Source organism: Myotis myotis, unplaced genomic scaffold (assembly GCF_014108235.1).
Source record: "Myotis myotis isolate mMyoMyo1 unplaced genomic scaffold, mMyoMyo1.p scaffold_m19_p_13, whole genome shotgun sequence".
NCBI classification, from domain to species: Eukaryota; Metazoa; Chordata; class Mammalia; order Chiroptera; family Vespertilionidae; genus Myotis; species Myotis myotis.
This window is the reverse complement of record NW_023416317.1, coordinates 58,419,440-58,443,936: the sequence shown is the minus strand read 5'-3', so window position 1 is coordinate 58,443,936 and position 24,497 is coordinate 58,419,440. Positions and strand designations below refer to the sequence as shown.

Genomic DNA, 24,497 nt, shown 5'->3' with positions numbered 1-24,497 from the left:
TACATCAAAGAGAAGCTGTAAAGTGCTTCCTCTAAGTGAGAAGGTGAGTACAATGCAAGGTATTTTGAGAGACCACATCATGTAACTTCTGTTACATTATATTGTTACAGTTCTCTTTTTATTACTAGTTATTGTTGTTCATCTCTTGCTGCGCCTGACTTATAAATTAAACTTTATTATCGCTACATACTTATGGGAAACAACAGCACAATGTACCCTTGAACAACATAGGGGTAGGGGTGCTGACACCCCTTGCAGTTGAAAATCCACCTATAACTTACCTACCAATAGCCTACTGGTGATGCTAACCTTACCGATAACATAAACCATTGGTTAACACGTATTTTGTATATTATATGTATTATGTAATGTATTCTTACAATAAAGTAAACTAGAGGGAAGAGCATGTTTTTAAGACAATCATAAAGAAGAGAAAATAAATTTATGGCACTGTATATATTTATTGAAAAAAAATTCGTGTATCAGTGGACCTGTGCAGTTTGAAGCCATGTTGTTCAAGGGTCAGCTGTATGTGTAGGGTTCGCTAGTATCCACGGTTTCAGGCATCTCCTGGGGGTCTGGAAGTGTATTCCTCACAGATAGCAGGCACTGCTGTAGCCACCATCTGGAAAACCCTGGAGTAAACAGAATAATGGCCTCCCAAAGATGTGCGCATTCTAATCCCTGGAACCTGTGAATGTATTACCTTACACGGCAAAAGGAATGTGATAAAATAAAAAGTCTCCTGGGTTACACATATGAATGGCCAGAGTGCTTTGTAGTTCCTCCCATCAAGAGATGAAGTTGGGCCCTGGCCAGTGTTGCTCAGTGGTTGAGCATCGTCGACCTAGGAACCAGGAGATCATGGTCTGATTCCCGGTCAGGGCACATGCCCAGGGTTGCGGGCTCAATCCCCAGTGTGGAGCATGCGGGAGGCAGCCAGTCGGTGATTCTCTCTCATCATTGATGTTTCTATCTCTCCCTCTCTCTTCTGAGCAAATGGGCCGCACTGCACGGCACTGGGCAGGGCACTGGGCAGGGCACCAGGCAGGCTGTGCAGTAGGCCTTCCCCAGGCTCCCACCAGCCCAGGGTTCTGTGCATATGAGAACTGAGAACTGAAAAGTTAATAGGAAAATTTTAATGTCATCCAAGGATATTATAACTGGTTGCTTCCCAAACCGCAGTGGTTGTTAAATATTCTGAATATCACCTCTGATGATAGCCCCCAGATACTCTCATTTGCCTAGAGTTTCTCTAGAGGTCCTAACCCATAGAGCCAGCTCCCTCCACAGGGTAAGCTCCACTTCCAGACACCCTCCACGTCACACAGAACTCTTCCTGCCCTTTCCCAAGCCTGCTCTGGTGGCCCCACCACTAACCAGCTCAGCCAGAAACACTCAGCCTCTCCCTCACCCTCACAGGCAGGCAGTCACCAAGAAGTGAGGATTCATCTAAACACACCTCCTTCACCCGCCCCCTGCCCTGCAGTCCTGCCTGGCCAGGATCTAGAAACGTGGCACAGTGATTCTAAGTCCAACCCCCTTCTCTGGCCATAGTTGACACCTCATTGCTCCAGACCTGTAATAGGTTCCCCAAACATGACAAGTCCCTCAAACCTCTGAGCCATTGTACATGCTGTTACCCCTCCCTACAATGCTGTCTCTTTCCAAGAGCTCCAAACACTCATCCTCTAATACCTGGCTCAGATGCCCCCTCCTCAGGGGGGCAGCCTGGTGCTGAGGGCAGACAAATCCCCAGGAAGATTGGCAAAATCACACGATGGAGACACCTCTCATTGAGTCTCCTCTGAAAACTTAAACTCTCATCATTATGAAGGGAGGGGAGGAACACTGGAGAGAGAAGGGAAAGAGGGAGGGGAGAGGGGAGGAAGACACTGAGTTATATATGGGCAGGAAAATGCAAAATGCATCATTTGTAGAAGATGCAATTGCCTTCTAAAGAAAATCCAGCCGAAACCGGTTTGGCTCAGTGGATAGAGCATCGGCCTGTGGACTGAAGGGTCCCAGGTTTGATTCCGGTCAAGGGCATGTACCTGGGTTGCGGGCATATCTCCAGTGGGAGATGTGCAGGAGGCAGCTGATCGATGTTTCTCTCTCATCGATGTTTCTGGCTCTCTATCTCTCTCCCTTCCTCTCTGTAAAAAATCAATAAAATATATTTTAAAAAAAAAAAAAAAAAAAAAAAAAAAAAAAAAAAAAAAAAGAAAATCCAAATGAACCAACTGAGAAATTAATAAAACGATAAGAGAATAAGCTAAGAGGGCTGGGGAAAGATCAGTAGACAAAATCAATAGCCTTCTACTCATCAATAACAAATTAGGTCATATAATAGGAAAAAAGATGTTCCATCAGTGATAGCCATCACATACTTACAGACCTCAGGAACTGGCACAGACCCTGCACTGACCAGGTTCCCATGACCCTTTGCATCACCCTCCTGGCTCCTGCCTCTGGGCCTTTGCACTGGCTGTTCCCTCTGCCCCAGACATGGTTTATCTCCTCACCTCCTGGGGCTATTCCAGGGTCAGCACTTTTTATGTAAAGGCCACATTTTAAAGACCTTAGGCTGGGTTGGCTATGAGGCAAAATTGAGACTATTATGCAGGAATTAACATATACCAAGAGAGAAAACGTCCACAAGATGTTTAGTGATGAAATGTGACTTTATAATAAGACTTGATTACTGTTTTGTTTTTCGATAATACAGGTCAACTAAGGCTGAGAACGGGATTCTTTTAGGGGGACAACACTAAAGTTAGCGTCCCCATCATGGAATTGATGCAAATGCTATTCTGTAAAAACCATTCTCAGCCAAGAGAAGGTGGGGCAGGTCTGATCCATACTCAGATGTCACCTCTCAGTGAGGCTCTCCAGGACACCCTCTCAAAAACAGCCCCTCCCACCTGCCCTCTCATCCTCCTCTGACTTTCTCTCAGCACTTCTCACAATCTGACCGCTATCTTTTACTCGTGTGTACGTTGGCTGCCTTCCTCTTCCACTCGCAAACATTATGTGGGCAGGGGTAGGGGTTTTGTCTGTCTTGCCTCTGCTTATTCCCAGCATCTGGCACATGGTAGTCACTCAATAATTATCTGTTGAACGAATATGCCTCACTGGCTCCTGCCTCCAGGATGAATGGATGGATGGATGAATGGATGAATTGTAGTGAAGAGAGACTGTGTTCATACCTGTAAGTGCTTAGAGCATTGCCTGGCACAAGCTGTGCTCAATTGGTATTTGAAAGATCAGACAGAGGCCGAAAACCAGGACTACAGGCTTTATTAGAGGAGAAGCACCTCGAGGGGAAGACAGCAGCACGTGCAGGGGTGGGCGCTCCTTTTGAGGGGCGGAATGGGAAGGAATGGGGGCTCAGTGTACTGGGCGCACGCTGATTGGTGGCTTCAGGTATGGTCCATATAGGACAAGGGCTTAGGGTATTTGGCAGGTGTGGATTGGTGGTTCAGTGTATAGTCCATATAAGGTACCTGGTTAGTCACTCAGGTATTTCCGGGCTGCAGGTTATGTCATACCCCGCCCACCAGTGGGGGGAAGGGAGGATCTATCAGTATTCCTCACTGTTACTGTTCCTCTCAGGAGGGACCTCACGCATCTGGAAAGTGCAGGCTCCAGAGCACAAAACACCTTCCAGCCGCAGAGGCGCCCACTACCGGCCTGCGCCTCTCCCAGCTCCCAACCTGCCAGGAAGCCCGGGCTCTGAGAGTCCCCTCCTCCTGCCCTGGAAATCACTGTCCCAGGGGTCCCCGTGCTCCCCCTCGCCCGTCCCTTCTCTCGCCCCACAGCAGCGCCATCCCTCGGTGGAGGAAAGGCGAGGTGAGAGGTTGAGCAGTTTGCCGGGGTCGCGCGTGGCGGGGCTAAAGCGGGCCTGGGCACACAGCACAGCAGACAGACAGATGGACACATCTGTGGATGAGCCAGCAGCTGAGCTGGGACGGACACCAGGCCCCCCCCTCCCCCGGCTCCGCGAGGCCCGGCGGCAGGGGCTCTCGGGAGCCGCCCCGCCCCGCCCCTGGCCTCGGGCCAGCCGTCCTCCCCGTGAGGTCAGCCATGGCCCGCGATTTCGGGGAAATACCAGCTCCTGATTGAAACCAGGCGACGGCCGGGCCCCGCTGCTTTCCCAGTAGAAACGAGGGTGTTTGTTCCGAGAGGACAGGGTGGCGGGGCCTGGCCTGGGCCACGGGCGCGAGGCTTGCGCTGCAGCACCTGGTCGTGGGTGCGGGCGTCAGGGAGACAGGGGTGGGGAGGCGAGGGGAGGGAGGGGGTGGGGAGCGGGGCACCCCGACGTCCTGGCCAGCGCAGCCCGGGGGGGTCGCCACCCAGCACGTGGAGTGAGCCGACCAGGGAGGGTCACGGACCTTGGCCTGGAAGCCACGCGGGGCGGGCAGGGCAGCTTCACGGAGACCCCCACCCGGCGCCCAGCTCAGGCACTGGGCGGGGCTTATGCTAAATCCCCGCCTCTTCCCGGTTGCGCAGCCCAGGCCCCGCCCCCGGAGCTGCCCGCCCGCCACCTGCAGGGGGCGCCCGAGAGCCGGCGCCCGGCGCAGACGGGGCCGCAGGCCGCCCGGCATCTGGAGCGAGTTAGGGGGCGACGGGCGGCCTGGCGGGCGGCGGCGTGAGCTCATCCCGGCCCGCCCCGCCCCGTGAGGTTTCCCGGCGGCGCTGGGACCCGGGCACGGAAGCGCCTCCTCCGGGTGTGGGTGTGAGCGAGCGCGGCCGTGTGTGCCCCTGGCGCGCCGCCCGGAGCGCGCTGAGCCCTGGGAGCCGCGCCCGCCCGCGTCGCCGTGTAGCCGTGTGTCCTGGCTCGCGAGGGTGTGCGTGTCCCCACGGGGACACATGCGTGTAATGAGTTGCACACATCCCAGCACCTACTTCCCATTTTACAGGAAAGAAGGCCACGTGCAGGGGAGGGAGAGGGCCGTGGGGGCGGGGGGCGGGCAGAGTTGGGGCGCATCCCCATGCACAAACCTAGCTCCCTGGTCCCTGTCTGCCCCACCCACCCACACCCCCATTCCTCAGGGCCTTGGGCACCTGTGAGACGAGAGGACCGCAGGCCCTGGCAGCTCCCCAGGGAGTGTTAACTCTGAAGGGATGTGCCTCTACCGTGGCCACCGAGGCATCAGCTCCCAACACTGGGGCAGGCTGGGTGAGGGAGTTTTAACTGGAATAACTCTGGTTTGCATAACCAGAGCCTCCAAATTACTTAGCAAAACATGTTTGCTTTTTAATTAACATGTGCTTGAAAAACAATGGTTTTAATTAAAGTGGGTGGGGGAGAAGAGTTCAAGGAGCGCCAAGGCCCAGCCCAGACTTCTTAAAAATAAAGTGGGAGCCTGGCCTCCAGCACATAAGCTGGGCGCCCAGGCCTTGGGCCCACCTGCCTCCGCCCCTCGCCGAGCCTTTGCCCTTTTGCTGACAGTTTAATCACTCTGTTCCCTCTGTTCCCTGCTCTCCTCTGGGGAGGGGTGGGCTGGTAGAAAGCAGTCTTTGGGGTAAATTAACGGGTAAGAGAAAGGGAACAGCATGAGTGAAGCCTGAGAGTGGGGGTCTCATTGGGGGAACATTAGATTTACTGGGGAGGGAGAGAGAGATCAGGTGGGGGAGGTGACCCATAAAAAAGCCAGATCCCCCAGACCAGTGGACTGGAAGAGCAGGGCTGGACCCAGATGTCCAAGCCCCAGGGAGATGGGGGGGGGGGGGATGTGGGCTGGGGCAGGAACTTAGGGGTGGAAGGGAGGTGACACTGCCTGGAGCAGAAGGAAGGGAAGGGGCAGTGGAGACTGGAGGCAGGAGGGGGCCTGGGGCCTGAGGGCTCCATGGCCAGGACTGCAAGTTGAATCCGTCCAGCAGGGGGCAGCGTTGCCATCATTCCGCAAGCAGGAGGCACCCACCCAGAGGGTGATCAGTAATCGCTGGAAGAAGAGTGAGGGTGAGGAGCTGTCCCTCCAAGGCAGCCACACTTTCTCCCCTCTCTGGCCTTTTGGGGCAGGCCCTGGGGTCAGAGGTTAGCACTAAGGCGGGACAGCACCCCCACCCCTCACTCATACAGGCAAAGGAAGATGGAGAGGACACCTCTGGGGAGTGAGGGTACAGGGTTAAGTCAGGTGGCCCGAAACCCCCAGCTCCCAGCAGCCCCGCCCGGGACCCTGTTTCTCATTAGGGGCCTCCAGCCTCCCCCGCCCCCATGAAACGTGCCTCCCTGCGCTTAATGCATTGCACTCCGCCTGGGTGGGAGGCCCGGGGGTATTTTTTCCCCTGAGCTCAGACATTCCTCGCTTTATTATTCTCCACATTTCAAAGCAGCTGTCGCCTCCCCCAGCATCCCCCAGCCCAAAGCTCAGAGTCCTAAAGGGGCCCTTCCAAGGCTCAGAACCCAGAGGCCCCACACCTCCAGCCCAGCATAGGAGGGAAACTGAGGCTGTGATGGGGGCCCAGGCATCGGCATGGACCTCCTCTCTCAGGCGACACCTGAACTTGCCCCCCCTCAGGCCTGGATCCTCCTATGCCCCCCATCACCCTCCCCTAACACTGCCTTCCTTGCCCCTCACGGCCACCTCCACACAGGTGACCTCAGAGCCCCGTACGATGCAGAGGGGGCCCTTGCCTGGAGCACATGCTAGGGCAATCCTCAGGGTCGTACCCTGCTCAGGGCCCTAGCAAACGGAGCCCCCACCTGTGTCCGTGGCTTTATGAGGGCAAGGCCCTACTAGAAAACAGCAGGGGACCACCAAGGGGGAAACAGGTCTCAGGACTCACTTTGGGAGTTCGGGGACCTAGACAGGCCCCAGGCAGGTTCTTGTCCGACATCAGAGAGCTGCCCCGTCCAGTCCAGGAGATGTGCGTCCACAGAGGTGAGCTCCCTGCTGCTGGGGGGGCAAGCAGGTGGCGCTCATCAGACTTGCCCTGGAAAGAGGCCGGCCCAGGTGTCGAAGGCCCCTTCCTGCCCAACCTCAGGGTCAGAGTCCGGGGCTGGAGATTCAGTGCCCACTGCAGATGAATGGCTGAGGGGCCTCCTCGCTCACTCAGGATCGGCTAGACAGGACTGGGAGCTGGGCCGAGGACTGGCCTGGATGGGTCAGTGCAATGTCCTGGCGCCTGGTGAAGCGCCGGCAGTGCCATCGCCGCACGATCGCTATGGACTGATGAGTTACGTAGGGTCAGCCCTGGGTCCTGCTCAGAGGGTTGGGGGTAGAAAGCAGCCCTCAGGACTCAGGGCCCGCACCTGGGGAGGGACTCTGACCACCGGGGAAACTGAGGCAGGAGCCCATGTGGGGCAGGCAACCTGGGGACTGAGTGTGGAGGTCACTTGACACTCTGTGGCCATGTCGCCCCTGCTGACCCTACAGCCAGGCCTGTCCACCCTGGGGGTGGGGCTGCCTGCTGGACCCTCAGTGCCCAGGAGGGTAGGAGGTGTCCTGTGACATGGCCCTGGAGGGTTCTCACCGTCCACAGTAAGCCGGGGCCCAGGGCCTGCCCGCACTTCCAGGTCTCCCCCCAGGGAGCCCCCTACTACAAGGAAGACACCCCTGGGACCTGGGCTGCACAGAGCCTGGGCCCTCAGGCCAGAGCTGTCTCCACCTCAAGATGTGGGTCTGGGTATGTCACCCTTTGGGGGCTTCTGGCCCAGGGCCCCTCCACCAGACAGGCCATGCAGAGGGCTCTGCAGCTCCGGGGATGTGCCCACTTGCCCTCCGCCCCTCAGCCCTGACACTGCTTTTCCTCCCGTCACACTGTCGCCCCGCGGCCCACTTTCTTTTGCCCCATCTCCTCCCCTCCTGCCAGAAACCACAGAAGGTTTGCCTTCCTGCCTCAGCAGCTCCCTCCGCCCTGTGCTGCCCTGCCGACGAGAGGTCACTGTTATCCCACCTCTGGCTGCAGGCTCGAGAGGTGCGGGCAGGCATGGGCATCCCACGGTTGGGGGACACTTAGAATCTCGGGATCCCAGATTCTCCAACGAGGGGAGGAGCTGAGGCATCTGCACTCGTGGGCCCCACCCCCCAGCCCCACCTCGCCAGGAACGGCCTGTCTGCACTGCCCCTGCCAGCTCTCCACTCCCAGGCCACCCCAGCGGGCAGGGCCAGGCCTCTGTCAGTCTCACAGACAGAGCACAGCTGGCACCTCATACTTACACGATGGCTGGATGGGTGGATGGATGGACAGGTGGAGGGATGGACGGCTGCCTGGATGGATGGGTAGACGGAGGGAGGGAGGGATGAATGAATGGGTTGATTCAAATGAGCCTTGGACTTTCTGGAAAGGATCTGCCCCATTCAAGGGTCGCGATCCCAGGCTTTGGGAAGACATTGATTGCAACAAACTGAAATTTCCTCAAAACTTAAAAATCGACACGTCAGGTCTTATTTTGCCAAATAAAGCCACGGAAAACAGCAACCACTAGCTCCCCTACCATTGTTGTGTAAACAAAGGATATTCTCAAGGCAGAAAAAAAGTAAAGTAGGCAGGATGCGACCTCAGGAGAGACAGGCAGGCCCTGAAGATGCATACGGTGAACTTCAGGGGAGACACACATGGGCCTTCCTGCTCCTGGACTCACAGGTTGGCTGGGCCTTGGGGATGCCCAAGTGCTTCCAGTCTGACCAGGGCACGAGCCCCTTCTGCAGCTTCCTGAGGAAATGGTTCGCCTCTGCTTGCACACCCCTTGGGACGGGGTTCTCGCTACCTATCCCAGTGAGCTGGGCGCTGGAGAGGCTGCTCTAGAGCATCTGTGAGTGGTGTCCATGCACCTGGGGGAGAGGGGAACCGACCAGGAGGGGAGCGAGGTGGAGGAGGGTCTGAGGGGAGGAAAAGCAGGGGCTTCCAGACCTGGGTACGAGACCTGTGTGAGGGAAGGGGGACCGTGGTCAGCTTGACCAAAGTATAAAAGTCAGAAAGTTGGCCACGACCTCGGACTTCTCAGGGGCACAGTCTCCTCAGATCAGGAGTTCCAGAGCCTCCCAGCTGCCCGACCCCATCCCCCAGCCCTCCCGAAAACTCTCTGATGCAGCCATTCTCACCGATGCCTCAGTCAATCCTGAGGTGCCTGGACCCATAGGACAGAGGAAGGAACCAGGATGGGAAGGAAATGGTGGCACCTTGAGCATCCTCAGCCAGGCTGGGGTGGAGGGCCAGGCAGGGGCCCTGGCGGCTGAGACCAGAGGGGCCTGCTGGGCATCCCCGGGAAGCCGTGTGTGTGTGTGTGTGTGCGCGCGCTCGTGTGTGTGTGTGTGCGCGCGCGCTCGTGTGTGTGTGTGTGTGTGTGTGTGTGCGCGCTCGTGTGTGTGTGTGTGTGTGCGCGCTCGTGTGTGTGTGTGTGCGCGCTCGTGTGTGTGTGTGTGCGCGCTCGTGTGTGTGTGTGTGTGTGTGTGCGCGCTCGTGTGTGTGTGTGTGCGCGCTCGTGTGTGTGTGTGTGCGCGCTCGTGTGTGTGTGTGTGTGTGTGTGCGCGCTCGTGTGTGTGTGTGTGTGCGCGCGCTCGTGTGTGTGTGTGTGCGCGCGCTCGTGTGTGTGTGTGTGCGCGCGCTCGTGTGTGTGTGTGCGCGCGCTCGTGTGTGTGTGTGTGCGCGCGCGCTCGCACGTGTGTGTGTGCGTGCGTGCGCGCTCGTGTGTGTGTGTGTGTGCGTGCGTGCGTGCTCGTGTGCGGGTGTGTGTGTGTGCGCGCTCGTGTGTGTGTGTGTGTGTGCGTGCGTGCGTGCTCGTGTGTGTGTGTGTGCGTGCGTGCGTGCTCGTGTGTGTGTGTGCGTGCGTGCGTGCTCGTGTGCGTGTGTGTGTGTGCGCGCGCTCGTGTGTGTGTGTGCGTGCGTGCGTGCTCGTGTGTGTGTGTGTGTGTGTGTGCGCGCGCGCTCTCACACACACTCCACATTCCAGCTGTGCTCTGTCAGCATCTGGGCAAACCAGGATTGTGTGGCTTTGGGAGGCAGGAACAAGTCACCCCCAAACTCGGCGCGGGCGGCCTGGGCTTGTGGAAGGGACTGGGAGAGCCCCAGGGGCACTGCTGTGCTGGGTCACCTGGTTCACGGTCTGGGGGTTCCCTGCTGCTCTCTGAGGTGACTGGGTCAGTGTGCCCGGGGGTGCGGCTGCCCTGAACCCAGGCAGCTCACCCTTCCCCCTCCCCTCAACCCTCCGGACCATCCCGCGGCCTGAGGCCCAACAGCAGGGCACTCCATTCTGCACCGCCCCCCAGCACCCACTTATGCAACAGGACGGCTGTCTGTCACACTGTGGCCCAATTTCTTTCGCCCCATCTCCTCCCTCCCTCCTCAGCTCCACACCCCCTCTCATTTCATACACTCATTGCTTGGACCCTTTTACTCCAACCCCTGATTTCTCTTAAGATCTTTGCCAGCCCGGCCGGCGTGGCTCAGTGGTTGAGCGTAGGCCCATGAACCAGGAGGTCATGGTTTGATTCCCAGTCAGGGATCATGCCCGGGTTGGGGGCTTGATCCCTAGTAGAAGGCATGCAGGAGTCAGCGGGTCAGTGTTTCTCTCTCTCTCTCTCTCTCTCTCTCTCTCTCTCTCTCTCTCTCATCAATAAAATATATTTTGAAAATAAAGATCTTTATCGGCGTTCTGCCTGCCACCCTGCAGCTGGGGGTCCGAGCCTGAGGGTCTGCCTTCTCCTGCCTGCGGTCTGATTTCTTTCCTTCTGGTAACCTGGTGAGATCTTCTTCCAACACTTGATTTCTTCCAGACCCTCTGACCTCATTCTACCTCGGCCTGAATTTCTGGCCTTCTGGGCTCCCCACTCTCTGACCCCTGTCCGGGCAGGGACCGGTGTCACTGAGGATGGCGTCTGGAGAGAGGATGCAGGTGTGGCAGCTGCCGAGGGCCAGGGACGTCCCTGCAGGGATGTCGGAGCAGAGGAGGGACAGTTGGTTCTGGGCTCCTGACGCAGAGCTCTGTCCCTGGCCCCCTGCCCCCAGCTGCCCCACTGACCCTCTGGCTCAGGCTGGCCCAGGCCTGGAGAGGTGGCTATCCCTGCCCCTTACCGGGACCTCAGAGATCAGGCTCCAGGCCAGATGGGGGGAGTGAGGCGTGGAGAGACCCCAGACCAACCCCCACCTCACGGATCTGACCTGGCACTTTGGGTGTGGAGGGGACCAGGCTGAAGGAGGACAACCCCTGAGCCCCCATCGCCTTCCGCCAGCCGCATGGCCGCAGGCTGGACCTCCCTGCTTGAGGGGAGCGGGACGTGTTTATGCAACTGTGGGGAGGCCACAGCCGGGCTGGCAGTGCCGCCGCTCAGCACAGTGCTGACTCGGCAGAGTCCCCAGCACGTCCACACTCCGACAAGCGGCCCGACACATGCATGCACACACAGAGATAACATGTGTGCACATGCACAGATGGGCACGCGCAGACACACGTGGGCACGCACACGCACGGGCACCCTGTGGACACGTGCTCCCTCAAACACCAGGAAGCGCACAGCCAAGGCAGGTGGGAGGAGACGGGAGCTGCTGGGTCAATGTCTGTCTCCGCATCCCTCCAGGGAGGCTGAGCCCCACTGCCCACACGCCATCCGCTCCCACGTACCTGTTGGACTTCCCCCCCAGCTGCTCTCCACTCCTGGGTCCCCTCCGGGGGAGACTGTCTGCATTTGGGTTTGTCTCAGCTCTGCTTCTGGGGAAGCCCCACCCCAGACACTCTGACTCTCCTCACTTTTGTTTTTGTTTTCTTTAACAAGATGCCCCACTCCCTCTCCCCAGCCCTGGCAGCCACCATCCTACTTCCTGTCTCTATGAATGTAACTCTCCAGGCACCTCACGGAAGTGGAATCACACAGAATATTGGCCCTCCCGGGACTGGCTTATTTCACTTAGCGTGGTGCCCGAGGTCACCCGCGTGGCAGCAGGTGTCGGAATCCCCTTCCTCTGCAGAGCTGAGCGCGTCATCGATGAACAGACTACACTGGTCACCCTTCGTCTGTCGATGGGCACCTGTGACTAATGCCGCCGTGACATGGCGTGTGACGTCTCCTCCGGCCCCTCCTGTCCATCCTCTGGGGTTTGTGCTTGGGAGAGGGATTGCTGGGTCACATGGTAATTGCTTTTTAGTTTTTTGAGGAGCCTCCACACTGTTTCCATGGCAGCTGCACTACCTCACAGCAGTGCCCGGGGTTCTAGTTCATCTAATGATGTCAACATTGGTTATTTCTTGTTTTGCTTTTTTTGTGGGAAGGGACTAGCCATCCTAGTGGGTGCGAAGTGTTACCTTATTGTAGTTTAATTTGCATTTTCCTAATGATTAGTGTGAAGCTGATTGGCTATTTATACATCTTCTTTGGATAAAGTCTATTCGATCCTTTGCCTATTTTTAATTGGTTGTTCATTTTGTTGAGTTACAGGAATTCTTTATGTAATCTGGATATTATCTCCTCTTACATTTTTGCCCAACTCTTAGCTTCTCAGATAATCACTAGCCTCATTGTTTAACATGTCAACACCTCCCAACTCTCTCCCTCTCTCTCTCTCTCGCCCCCCCCCTTTCTCTTTCACACGCGCACACACACACACACACACACACACACACACTGACTGCACAGCCCCTTCCTCACTATGGGCTCCTCCTCAGCCTTTACCACAGCGGACACACTCAGCGCTCAGCGACCTGCCGGGTTTGTGTGGGCGCTTCAGGGCAGGGTTTTGACTGCCTTTTCCACTGCACTGTTCCCAAGCCTGGAACAGAGCCTGGCCCATAGTAGGTGCTCAATTAACGCTGAGAGAATATAAGGAAGACGCAGCGGGCACTGCATGCACACTCACCCCCACAGGACTCCCACACATGCATTCACACACCAGTCCTGGCTCACTCGCAAGCAGATGTCGCACTACCCCAACCCTCAAGCAGCCTGACCCGCGCACCCACATACTGCACATGCAGGTGCACTCACCCCACATGAGGCCATGGGCGTGCACCCCCAGGGGCTTCCCTGGCCTCCCAGGTCCCCTGGCCTGCGCTGTCTCCTGCCCTGCATGACCCACCCCAACGCTGAGCCTTGATCCCCGCCCCCAAGCCCCATGTCGAGGGCCCAGCCTCTCTGCAGCACTGCTCTCCCTCCCATTCAACCTCTGGGCATCTCTTCCTCCAGGAGCCCTCCCCTCGCTCTCCCCACTGGGCTCTGAGGAAAGGGGGTCCCCAGAGCAGGGTGTGGTGGCGGGCAGAGGTTTGCAAGGCGTGCACCCCCGCCCCCCGTCACTGCACACTTGGGGACTGCACGCTCGTCTTCTGCTGAGAAGCCCAGGGCTGGGGAGCTCATGGTAGACCCTTCTCCTCTGGTGAGAGCCACACCTCAGACGAGTGCCTCCATTTCCCACCTGAGTCAGGCAGGGACTCTATGGCCTCCTCAGCTCTGACAGCCAGCATGGCCAGGTCCTGCCCTGCTGCGCTCCCCACTGACTTGGGCGAGGCCATTCTCTATGCTGGGCCTCAGTTTCCCCGCCTGTGTCACGGTGGCTCTGGGCCCCTGGCTCCCTCATGGCTGGTTACGGAATGAGATGCTCACAGTGCACTGGCATCTCTGTATCTGGGGCCACCGCAGGGCTGCTGTCTCCATAGGGGAGGGGCACAGAGCCAGGGAGGGCACCCAGGCCTCTTCCAGGTCAGCCCTGCTCCTCACCCAGTGCCTGGGGGGGCAAGCTCACAGGGTTGACACACCAGATGGGGCCGTTTTGATCAGATGAGGGTCGATGGGGAGGTTTGGGTCTGTGCACAGCCTTTCAGAGGACTCCCTTTGCTGTGTCCAGGGCTCACTGGCTCATAGGGTTCAGAGAAGCCAACCAGAGGGTCCCAGAGAGGGAGGAAGAGTGAGAGCAAGGAGGGGGAAGGGAGGAAGGAAGGCAACAGGAAGGGAGGCAGGAAGAAGGCATTTATTCACAGCCCCAGGGCGTGGGGACAGTCCCAGGTGCATGTGGCCTGACAGGCGGGAGGCAGGGGGAGGGGGTGCTGCAGAGCTGGTGTGGGGTCTCCATGGCTCCCTCCTTCCCGCAGCTCCCGGCCATCTGCCACCGATGCCAACATCACGTGCTGTCCCAGCAGGGCCTCCCTGGGCTCCCTGAGGGCAAAGGGGGCAGCAGGATGTCCACTGGGAGCGGAGCTGGTGCGGATGGGGAGGCGGGGCAGGGGTGGATGGCAGAGCGTGAGGGGACACAGGCTGAGGCCAGCAGTGGGGCCAGCAGGTCTGAGGGGCTCACCTGGGGGTAGGCTCAGCTGGCCATGATGTGCTTCACGAACGCTGGAGGGAAGGGAGGCGAGTACAGGTTCGGCCCCGGGCAGCCTGGGCCCCAGGACCCCCCAGGAGGCTCCCTCCCGCTGCGCCCACCTTCATAGTTGATGCAGCCATTGGAGTCTTCTTGCCCAGCCATCAGCTTCTCCACCTCGTCCTCTGTCAGCCTCTCGCCTGGGGGTGGGAGCGAGTCAGCACCCTCCGGGAGGGAAGGGAGGACACTGGGCCTCTGCATGCGCTTTGCCTCCCCATATGCCCACGCCCCCTCTGGGCACTGACGTCGTAGCTCCCCAGGCCCTGGCCATGACCCTCGTTTCTGAGTCCAGGAGAATCAGTGACAAGCCAAAAAGGGCAGGGCCTGGGTGCGGGCCTGGTGCCCCTCGAGCCTGGCTCTGTCCCCATGAGGCTGGTGGGGATACAGCTGGGGTCCGGGGAGCAGGGTGACTATGGAGGGGACTACTGTTCTCCAGGAAGTCAGGCACCTTCCTGTCTCGGTACTTTTGTGTGTGCTGTGCTATTGCCCCCTGGAATGCCAACTGCAGTTTCTCCCACCCCCAGCCACACGCACACATACACACACACTCACTCACATACACACATGCGCACACACGTGCACACTCACGTGCACACATACATACACGTGCACACATGCACACGTGCACATACACACGTGCACACATGCACACACACTCATGCACACAGTAGCACATACTCATGTACATACACACATACTCATTCACACACATACTCATACACACATGCATACACAGGCACACACAAACGTACACAAATACACACATATACGTAAACACACTCTCACACTCATGCACACACTAGCACGCTCATACACATACTCATACATACACACACACTCACACATTCACTCACACACACGCACACGCACACACTCGTGCACACACTAGCACACACTCACACTCACACACACATAACCCTAGAGACCAGCACAGGTCTGGGCACACAATAGGTGCTCAATAGCATCTGCTGCGGGAGAAAGTCTGTTTCAGAAGGAGGCACCCCTGCCAGCCAGGCACCTGACAGTGGGATCAGGATGCCCAAGATGCAGGCACGTGACCTACTTGGCCACTCAGGTGACGTGGCTCTGGGTCTTGACCTTGAGGCAGTGAACCCCGAGACTGAGCTGAGCCTCCTGGGTGCCCCACTGTGCCCCACCTGAGCCCAGAGCTGTTCCTGTCTCCCTCGGGTTCTGCGAACAGCACCAACACGCTTCCTCTAGTCCCCTAAGTGTCTGAATCCCCCCCATTTCTGTCCCTCGCCATAGAGGCGCCTTGACTGTCAGACCTGGGAGCACGTGACCAAGTGGCTCCTCCTAGGATCACCCCCAAGGAGGAGTGGGGGTGGCTGCCCTCACCCAGCGTGGCCAGCACGTGGCGGAGCTCAGCGCCCATGACCGTGCCGTTGCCCTCCTTGTCAAAGACCCGCAGCCCCTCGACAAAGTCCTCGTAGGTGCCCGTGTCCTTGTTCTTGGCGATGTGCTGGAGCATGGGCAGGAACGTGTCGAAGTCCATCATCTTGGTGTTCAGGTCTGTGGAGAGAAGGTCCGGAGTGCTGGCAGGCCCTCCCTCGGCCCCCCAGTCCCCACCGCACGCCACCCCACGAGGCACTTCACGGGCACCAGAAAGGCGTTCGCCACGCAGCCTGTTCTCGAGGGGTTTGCTGGGGTGGCACCACACGGGCCTCGCCCAGCACCTCCGCCCTCCTTTGCGGAACAGCCCTTGCTGGTGCCATCACCTTCTAGACCCCACCCCCTGCGCCTGCGGTTGGTTAGGAGCAGCTGAGCCAGTGGAGGCCTCCCCTGGGCTTGTGAACTCCTCCTGGGGGCAAAGCAAGCAGCCCTCTCTGGCCAGTGTGGCCAGGGCAACTGGCCCTGATCCACAGAGAGATGACCAGGGCCCAGGAGGGCAGAGGGAGCCTGGTCTGCATGTGGTCAGTCCCCGAGGACCCAGAGGCCTGGTGCATCAGCCTGGGGCCAGGGGGGCAGAAGCCAGTGCTCCTCGCCACCTGTCAGCTTCCCCCGAGACCAGCCCATGTCCTCGTCCAGGCAGTGGAGGCCAGTGCACAGCAGGAGGTTCCCGTGCGGGCCCCCCCGCATGTGGCAGCCCTACCCGCAGTCTCAGGGAACCAGCACTAAGGGGGAGCTCTCGGGGGGGTGGTGTCCGACCTTCCTGCTTGGGCTTCCCCAGGACGCGGAGCACCTCAGCCTGCGTGGGGTTCTGGCCCAGCGCCCGCAGGACGTCCCCGCACTGTCCGTAGGTGATCTTCATCTCACACTTGGGCGTGCGGTCAAACAGCATGAAGGCTTCCTTGAACTCTACCGGGAAAGGGCGTGAGCTGTGGACACCCCCGGCGAGAGCCCCCCCGCTCACCCACACCTCTGGCAGGACTCTCAGACTGGGGGCCCCAGGCCCAACCCAGGGTCAAGACCCTCCACTCACCTTCAATCTGCTCCGGAGTGAACTCAATCTGAAAGGAGACCCCAAAGATGCCTCAGAGGGTCACTCTGTGACCAGACCCAGACCTCAACTCCTCAGCCGTCCCACCCTTCCCCATTTCCGCACCCCGGCCTCCATCCCTCGGGACCTCCGACTGTTCACCCTGACACCCCCTGCCCCCTTGTCCTCCCCACCTGCCAGCAAGGGCCTTCGCTCTGAGTGGACCCCAACCTCGACACCTGGTGGGAAGTGGTAAGGACGGAGGCCTGGTGCCCTGGGCCCCCAGCTCAGGGGGGGGCTGACCTGCTGCCCCTGGTCCTGAACAGATGTGCCTGAAGCCACAGATCAAACCAGCCTGGCTTTGCCACCCACCATGCCTGGGCGCAGGGGCAGGACTGGCCACAGGAGTGCGATGGGGGGCTCAGCTCAACAGGGTGTGTGTGTATGTATGTGTGTGTGATATGCATGTGTGCATTCATGTGTGTTCACACGTGTGTTGATATGTGCCTGCCCCTCACAGAGCCCTCCAGGCTGGGCATGGTTGCTCATGTGGCCCTGCCTACACCGGGGTCCTGCACACCCCACCCAGGAGGGCAGGGCAGCTCCCCACCCCCCAGGCAGCACAGCCGTCGGGGCCACCTGAGGCCAGAAGGCCTCCTGGGACCCGCTCTCCTCCTGGTCTCCCCCTCCCCACCCGACACCAGGTCTATTTTTATCACTGGCCCAGGTCAAGGTCGCAGGAGGGACAGGAGCTTGGGGGAGGGGAACACGACTGGCACCTCTCCCGCTGCGGCTCCCTCGGGCCCCACCAACCTCCTTAGAGCAGTGAGAGGCGCGCCCTGCCTGCCCCTGCCATGGAGCTGCCCGGCCCGCAAAGCTCTCTCCCCAGGAAGCCTGCTGACAAAGCCTTCCCCTCACCACCCCCTCACCACCCCTCACCAGCCCTCACCAGCCCTCACCAGCCCTCACCAGCCCTTCACCACCCCCTCACCACCCCTCACCACCCCTCACCACCCCTCACCAGCCCTTCACCACCCCTCACCAGCCCTCACCACCCCTCACCAGCCCTTCACCACCCCTCACCAGCCCTCACCACCCCTCACCACCCCTCACCAGCCCTTCACCACCCCTCACCAGCCCTCACCACCCCTCACCACCCCTCACCAGCCCTTCACCACCCCTCACCACCCCTCACCACCCCTCACCAGCCCTTCACCACCCCTCACCACCCCTCACCACCCCTCACCAGCCCTTCACCACCCCTCACCACCCCTCACCACCCCTCACCAGCCCTTCACCACCCCTCACCAGCCCTCACCACCCCTCACCAGCCCTTCACCACCCCTCACCAGCCCTCACCACCCCTCACCACCCCTCACCAGCCCTCACCAGCCCTTCACCACCCCTCACCACCCCTCACCAGCCCTTCACCACCCCTCACCACCCCTCACCACCCCTCACCACCCTTCACCACCCCTCACCAGCCCTCACCACCCCTCACCACCCCTCACCACCCTTCACCACCCCTCACCAGCCCTCACCAGCCCTCACCACCCCTCACCACCCCTCACCAGCTCCTCACCACCCCTCACCACCCCTCACCACCCTTCACCACCCCTCACCAGCCCTCACCAGCCCTCACCACCCCTCACCACCCTTCACCACCCCTCACCACCCCTCACCACCCTTCACCACCCCTCACCAGCCCTCACCACCCCTCACCACCCCTCACCACCCCTCACCACCCCTCACCAGCCCTCACCACCCCTCACCACCCTTCACCACCCCTCACCAGCCCTCACCACCCCTCACCACCCCTCACCACCCTTCACCACCCCTCACCAGCCCTCACCACCCCTCACCACCCTTCACCACCCCTCACCACCCCTCACCACCCCTCACCACCCCTCACCAGCCCTTCACCACCCCTCACCACCCTTCACCACCCTTCACCACCCCTCACCACCCCTCACCACCCCTCACCACCCCTCACCACCCTTCACCACCCCTCACCACCCCCTCACCACCCCTCACCACCCCTCACCACCCCCTCACCACCCCTCACCACCCCTCACCAGCCAGAAGTGGGGTCAGGGGCACATGAGGGGCCTCACTGTTCCCTCCTTATAGAGGGGAGTGTGCCAACCTCAGATCCGTGAGATTGGACAAGGGCACCATGGGTCCAGGGGAGCCTTGCCAGGGGGCTATGGACACCAGCCAGTGGCCTGAGGGGTGGCCGGGGCAGGAGCCAGCTCCAGAGCACAGCTGTGAGGAGGAGGGCCACTGCCCAGTCCATGGCTGCGAACACCAGACCCAGAGCAGGGAAGGGATCCGCACCCGCGGCTCCTCCCAGCAGGAGTGGGTCTGTGCAGAAGCCTGAGGGCCTGCGGGGCCTGTGGGAGCCCGAGGGGCTGGGGGGCAGAGGCGGCGGGGGGCAGGGTGCGTGCCGCTCTGCCTGCCGATGCCACAGGTGGGAGTCACGGCTGCTCCTCCAAGTTTAGCCTCCGAGGAAGCCTCCCAGCCCGGAGGCCTCCTGGGACCACTGGTCACAGCGTGAGCCCAGCTTCCTGCCTGTACCCCCATCCCCCCACCTCAGAGCTAAGGCCCTCCCAGCTCTGGGGCTCGGGCACCTGGCAGGGGTGGGTGTGACCCAGCCTGGGCAGGGCCTTGCTTCCTCTGGTCTGCACCCGTCTGCCCCACGCTGGACAAGGAGGCTCCTGCCTGGCAGCAGGGTGGGGGCGGCGGCTCCAGGATCCCCCAAGGATGTGAGCGAGATCCAGGGAGAAGGGCGAGGGAGAGAGAGGCTCCAAAACCACCAAAAGGACACTCCCTCAGCGGCAAGGGGCGTCCTGCTGGCTGCCCTCCACCCTCCCGCCCAGCCCGCCTGATGCCCGAAGCCAGGGCTTGTCTGGCAGAAGCTTCCAGCGTGAGCTCCCTGCTCCCTTTCCAAGCCCAGCCTGTCCCTGGCCGTCACTCTGCCCTGACCTTCCTGCCACACCCACCTTGACCTTGGAGGCATCAAACTCGTTCTCCTTGGGGGGCTCGGGCTGAGGGGCCGTGGGAGCGGGAGCCGCCGGAGCCGCCGCCGCCTTGGGGGCCGCCTTGGCCTCCTCCTTCTTGGGCTCTGGCTTTTTTGGGGCCATGGGGGCCGTCAACACCCAGAGGGGCGAGGAGAGAAGGAAGCAGAGCCGGGTAGGGGCGCCTCCTGCCCTTGGCCTTTATCTGGTCTGGGCACTCGTGCCCCCTGCCCCACCCCTGCGTGCACAATGGGGACAGGGCCATAAAAGGACATTGGCCGGCTCAGGGGCTATTTTGGGGCCTGGGGAGGGCATTGTTCAGGCTCAGGAGCCGTGGGGAGAGGGAGGGCTGTCCATTCCCCCCAGTCACCTGTTGAGGAGGGAGGGGGAGGGGAGGACAGAGGCCGCTGCTCAGCACACAGCACGCCCTGAAAGCACCGCCCAGGCCCAGCCAGACCCTGCACCCAGCAGGTGCAGAGGCCGCCGAGTGTGTGTGAGCCGTGAGCCGTGTGCCGTGTGCCATGTGCCGTGTGCCGTGTGCCGTGTGCCGTGAGCCGTGTGCCGTGTGCCGTGAGCCGTGAGCCGTGTGGGGGCAGGAGGACTTGGATCACCTGAGGCCCCTCTCCAGCTCAACTTCCCACCTGTGCACCGAATCCCCAGGTGTCTGCCCGCACAGAGTGGGGCTGTACGGGGGTGGGCTCTGTGTGTCCTTGGGGGAGGGGTGGGTCTGTGCGTGTTTCCTGGGTGTCTTTAGGGGTGGGTTCCGTGTGCGCCAATGCCGTCTCCATGTGTGTGTGTGTCTGTGAGTGTCACGGCTCTCGGGCAGCTGCAGCCCCAGCCATGAGTCTGAGGGTGCAGGAGCACCCCGAAGGGCTGCAGAATGCGTGCCTCTGTCTAGAGGGGGCCCAGGGGGGGGCCAGCCCAGCTACCAGCCCACAGCCTCCAGCCTCAGCACTGCCAGGCCCTGAGGCCATTTCTGTTTCACGCTCGCTTCTCATGCCTCTCCCACAGCCCCGGTCACACACCCGCCCCATATGCCACAGGCTTGCTCCCCGCCAGGCCCTGTCCACGCTGCACCCTCTGCCCAACGCCCTTGCCTCGCTTCTGCCAGGTGCACCCCAGGCCTGGCCCACGGCCCCCCTCTTCCAGGAAGCTCTCCCGGATGCTGCTCCCAGGCCCCCCATTTCCCTCTGCCAACCTTTCTGGTGGGGGACCTGGACGGTCCGCCTCTCTGAGGGACCCCAGGGGGTTGGTGAGGATTGCCCCGGCTGCCCAGGTTGGGATGTTCACCCCTAGTTCCCACCTTTGTGCCCACCCTGGAGGGCCCAGCCCTCTGCACCAGCAGACAGAGGGAAGCCTGGCTGGCCACTGCTGGGGAGGGGGGCAGGGAAGCTGAGGTGGCCTGAGGCCCGTCCAGGCGCATACTGAGAGCAGGGACATCTTGCAAACACGTTGGGCCCCATTCCTTGCCCAGTGTCTGGAGGGAGCGGTGCGGGGGGTAGGAGGGAGGTGTCCCTGTTATTTTTAAGTGCCTGGAGCCTTTGATAGAAACTTCAGAGGCAAAGCCCCCCCCCCACCCCACCCCCCATTCCAGACCCCTGGGACCGTCCTGGGTGTGAGGCTGGGGCTGGAGCCCGAAGGGAGATCTGCAAGTGCCCCACCGCCACCTGCTGGGCCGTCTCTCTTCCTGTCGCTCAGCCTCCTGAGGGGACAGCAGTCGGGGGTGGTCCTCGGAGCTGGGACACGGGACGTTCCTCCCGCATCTGGAGGCAGCGCATCCTCCATCTGGAAACCTGACGACATCCGGTGCCGGGGGAGCAAGTGTTTCACTTTCTCCCAGATGTTTGGGGCGAGGACTGAGAAGGAGGTGGGAGGGGTCCACAGAGACGAGCCAGAAGTGCCACAGGAAGAGCGGGCAGCCCCGGGGACACACGCCGAGGCCGCTGGTGGCCCGCCCGTGGCCCAGGCCCGCTGACCCTCCGCACACCCGCCGGCTCCACCCCCTCCACTCCCGGCGGGGGACTTGCACAGGGTCCCCCAGACGCCCCATCGCATTTTGTGTTTTCTTTTTTGCTGTTAGTCCTCACCCGAGGATATTTTTCCATTAATTTTTAAAGAGAGTGAAAGAGAGAGGGACTGACAGAGAGAAACATCGTTGTAAGAGAAGCACATCGATGGGCTGCCTCCTGTACGTGCGGAGCAGGCCCCGGGCCGGGGGGAGCCTGCAACCCAAGTACGCGTCCTTGACCGGAATCGAACCCCGGACCCTTCAGTCTGCAGGCTGACGGTCTGTCCACTGGGCCACACCTCATTTGCGGACACACCACCCTCCCTTGGGAACCACCGGGGATCGAGGAAACAGCAGTGGGTGCGCGACACAGGCCTCCGGGCCACAGTTCTGCCACACACGTGGACAGGCTCAGGCGCCCAGCAGAGCCATACAGCCCACCCTCCTCTGCCTGTGGGGTCGTGGAGAGGGGGGTCCTGGTCCCTCTCCTTGGTGCCCAGGGCAGGTGTGGTCCTGCGGACGGGACACCGTGCACAGAGCCCTCTGCCACTCCCCCGCCTGGGCTCAGGTGGAGGCTGGGCTGGGCCTTGGTCTGAGCCCTGCTCCAGGGAGCAGCATGGCCCAGGGCTCACCCATGAGACCCATCAAACTACAGCTGACACCACACCCCAGGCAGGAACGCCACCCCCTGGGCGGCCGGCAGGTTTGGCTGCTGAGGCCAAGAGCCAGGCAGGGGGCGGCCAGGTGGGCAGGCAGGTGGACTGAGAAGGCGGGCAGTGAGAGAGGGAAGGGTGGGCAGCAAGGACAGCCCACACCAAGGCTTGGCTCTCATCTCTCCCAGGTCCCAGCCGGAGCTCCATGTGCTTCAGGAATGACAGCCCAGCAGGCAAGACCCAGGCAGGCCCTGGGGGTCCTGGGAGCCCAGGGACTTGGGGAGGGGCCTGGGTCCTACCCCTTTGGCTCTTCCAACTCATGTCCGGGTGGTGGTCCCGTCTGGGGCCACATTCCAGAGCCCTTTCCGGGGGCGACCACCTCCTCCGGCCACACGCACAGCCACGGGAATGCTGGGAAGATATGGGCCTGATTTCTGAGGACCCTGTGAATAGAGGCAGGAGACCCCCAGCCACACTGGCCTCCTTCCAGGTTCTACCAGCCTCCCTGCCTTTGTACCGACTGTTCCCTCCCCTGGGGACCCGGGGCTTAGGCCCCGCTGGTCTCCGTGACACACCGCCTCCAGGACCTGCCTCCCCAACCCTGCACACCCTAACATGAACTTGTTTCTTTTTTTTTTTTAATTAAATCTTTATTGTTCAGATTATTACATTTGTTGCTCTTTTTTCCCCCCATAACTCCCCTCCACCCAGTTCCCACCCCACCCTCCGCCCTCACTCCCCACCCACTGTCCTCATCCATAGGTGCATGATTTTTGTCCAGTCTCTTCCCGCATCCCCCCACCCCTTTTCCCCCCAAGAATAGTCAGTCCATTCCCTTTCTATGCCCCTGATTCTATTATAATCATCAGTTCATTCTGTTCATCAGATTATTTATTCACTTGATTCTTAGATTCACTTGTTGATAGATGCGTATTTGTTGTTCATAATTTGTATCTTTACCTTTTTCTTCTTCTTCCTCTTCTTAAAGGATACCTTTCAGCATTTCATATAATACTGGTTTGGTGGTGATGAACTCCTTTAGCTTTTTCTTATCTGTGAAGCTCTTTATCTGACCTTCAATTCTGAATGATAGCTTTGCTGGATAAAGTAATCTTGGTTGTAGGTTCTTGCTATTCATCACTTTGAATATTTCTTGCCACTCCCTTCTGGCCTGCAAAGTTTCTGTTGAGAAATCAGCTGACAGTCGTATGGGTACTCCCTTGTAGGTAACTGAGTTTCTTTCTCTTGCTGCTTTTAAGATTCTCTCTTTGTCTTTTGCTCTTGGCATTTTAATGATGATGTGTCTCGGTGTGGTCCTCTTTGGATTCCTTTTGTTTGGGGTTCTCTGCGCTTCCTGGACTTGTAAGTCTATTTTTTTCACCAGGTAGGGGAAGTTTTCGGTCATTATTTCTTCAAATAGGTTGTCAATATCTTGCTCTCTCTCTTCTTCTGGCACCCCTATAATTCGGATGTTGGTACGCTTGAAGCTGTCCCAGAGGCTCCTTACACTATCTTCGTATTTTCGGATTCTTTTTTCGTTTTGCTTTTCCGGTTGGGTGGTTTTTGCTTCTTCGTATTTCAAATCGTTGACTTGATTCTTGCGCTCCTCTAGTCTGCTGTTGGGAGTCTGTATAATATTCTTTATTTCAGTCAGTGTATGCTTAATTTCTAGTTGGTCCTTTATCACAACCTCGAGGGTCTTACTAGATTTCTTGAGGATCTCACTACATTTATCGGCGGTCTCACCAGTCTTTTTGAGGGTCTTACTAAATTTATCGGCGGCTTCTAGAAAGTTCTTGAAAAACCTTAAAAGTGTGGTTTTGAACTCTATATCCAGTAGTTTGCTTTCCTCCATTTTGGTCATTTGTGCCCTGTTTCTTTGTCTCCGCATTTTTTATGCTTCCCTGTGTTGATAGAGTGGCTTTGTGTGCTAGGTGTCCTATAGGGCCCAGTGGCTCAGCCTCCCCAATTACCTGAGGAGGACACTCTTGGTGCACCCCCTTGTGGTCTTTGTGCACAGTCTTGTTGTAGTTAAGCCTTGATTGTTGTAGGTAACACTGGGAGAAATTGACCTCCAGGCCAATTGACTGTGA

General features: G+C 59.5%; 1 protein-coding gene across 1 annotated transcript; it reads right to left on the bottom strand.

Moving 5' to 3' along the window:
• Window positions 1-13,879: 13,879 nt before the first annotated feature.
• On the bottom strand, window positions 13,880-19,934 carry MYL3 (myosin light chain 3). Its single transcript, XM_036333778.1, has 7 exons — window positions 19,729-19,934; window positions 16,730-16,757; window positions 16,456-16,605; window positions 15,646-15,819; window positions 14,352-14,429; window positions 14,224-14,264; window positions 13,880-14,084 (listed from the first exon to the last, which is right to left on the bottom strand). Exons 1-6 carry the CDS (start codon window positions 19,867-19,869, stop codon window positions 14,236-14,238), a joined length of 600 nt encoding a protein of 199 aa, XP_036189671.1. The 5' UTR covers window positions 19,870-19,934; the 3' UTR covers window positions 13,880-14,084; window positions 14,224-14,235.
• Between the last annotated feature and the right edge of the window lie 4,563 nt (window positions 19,935-24,497).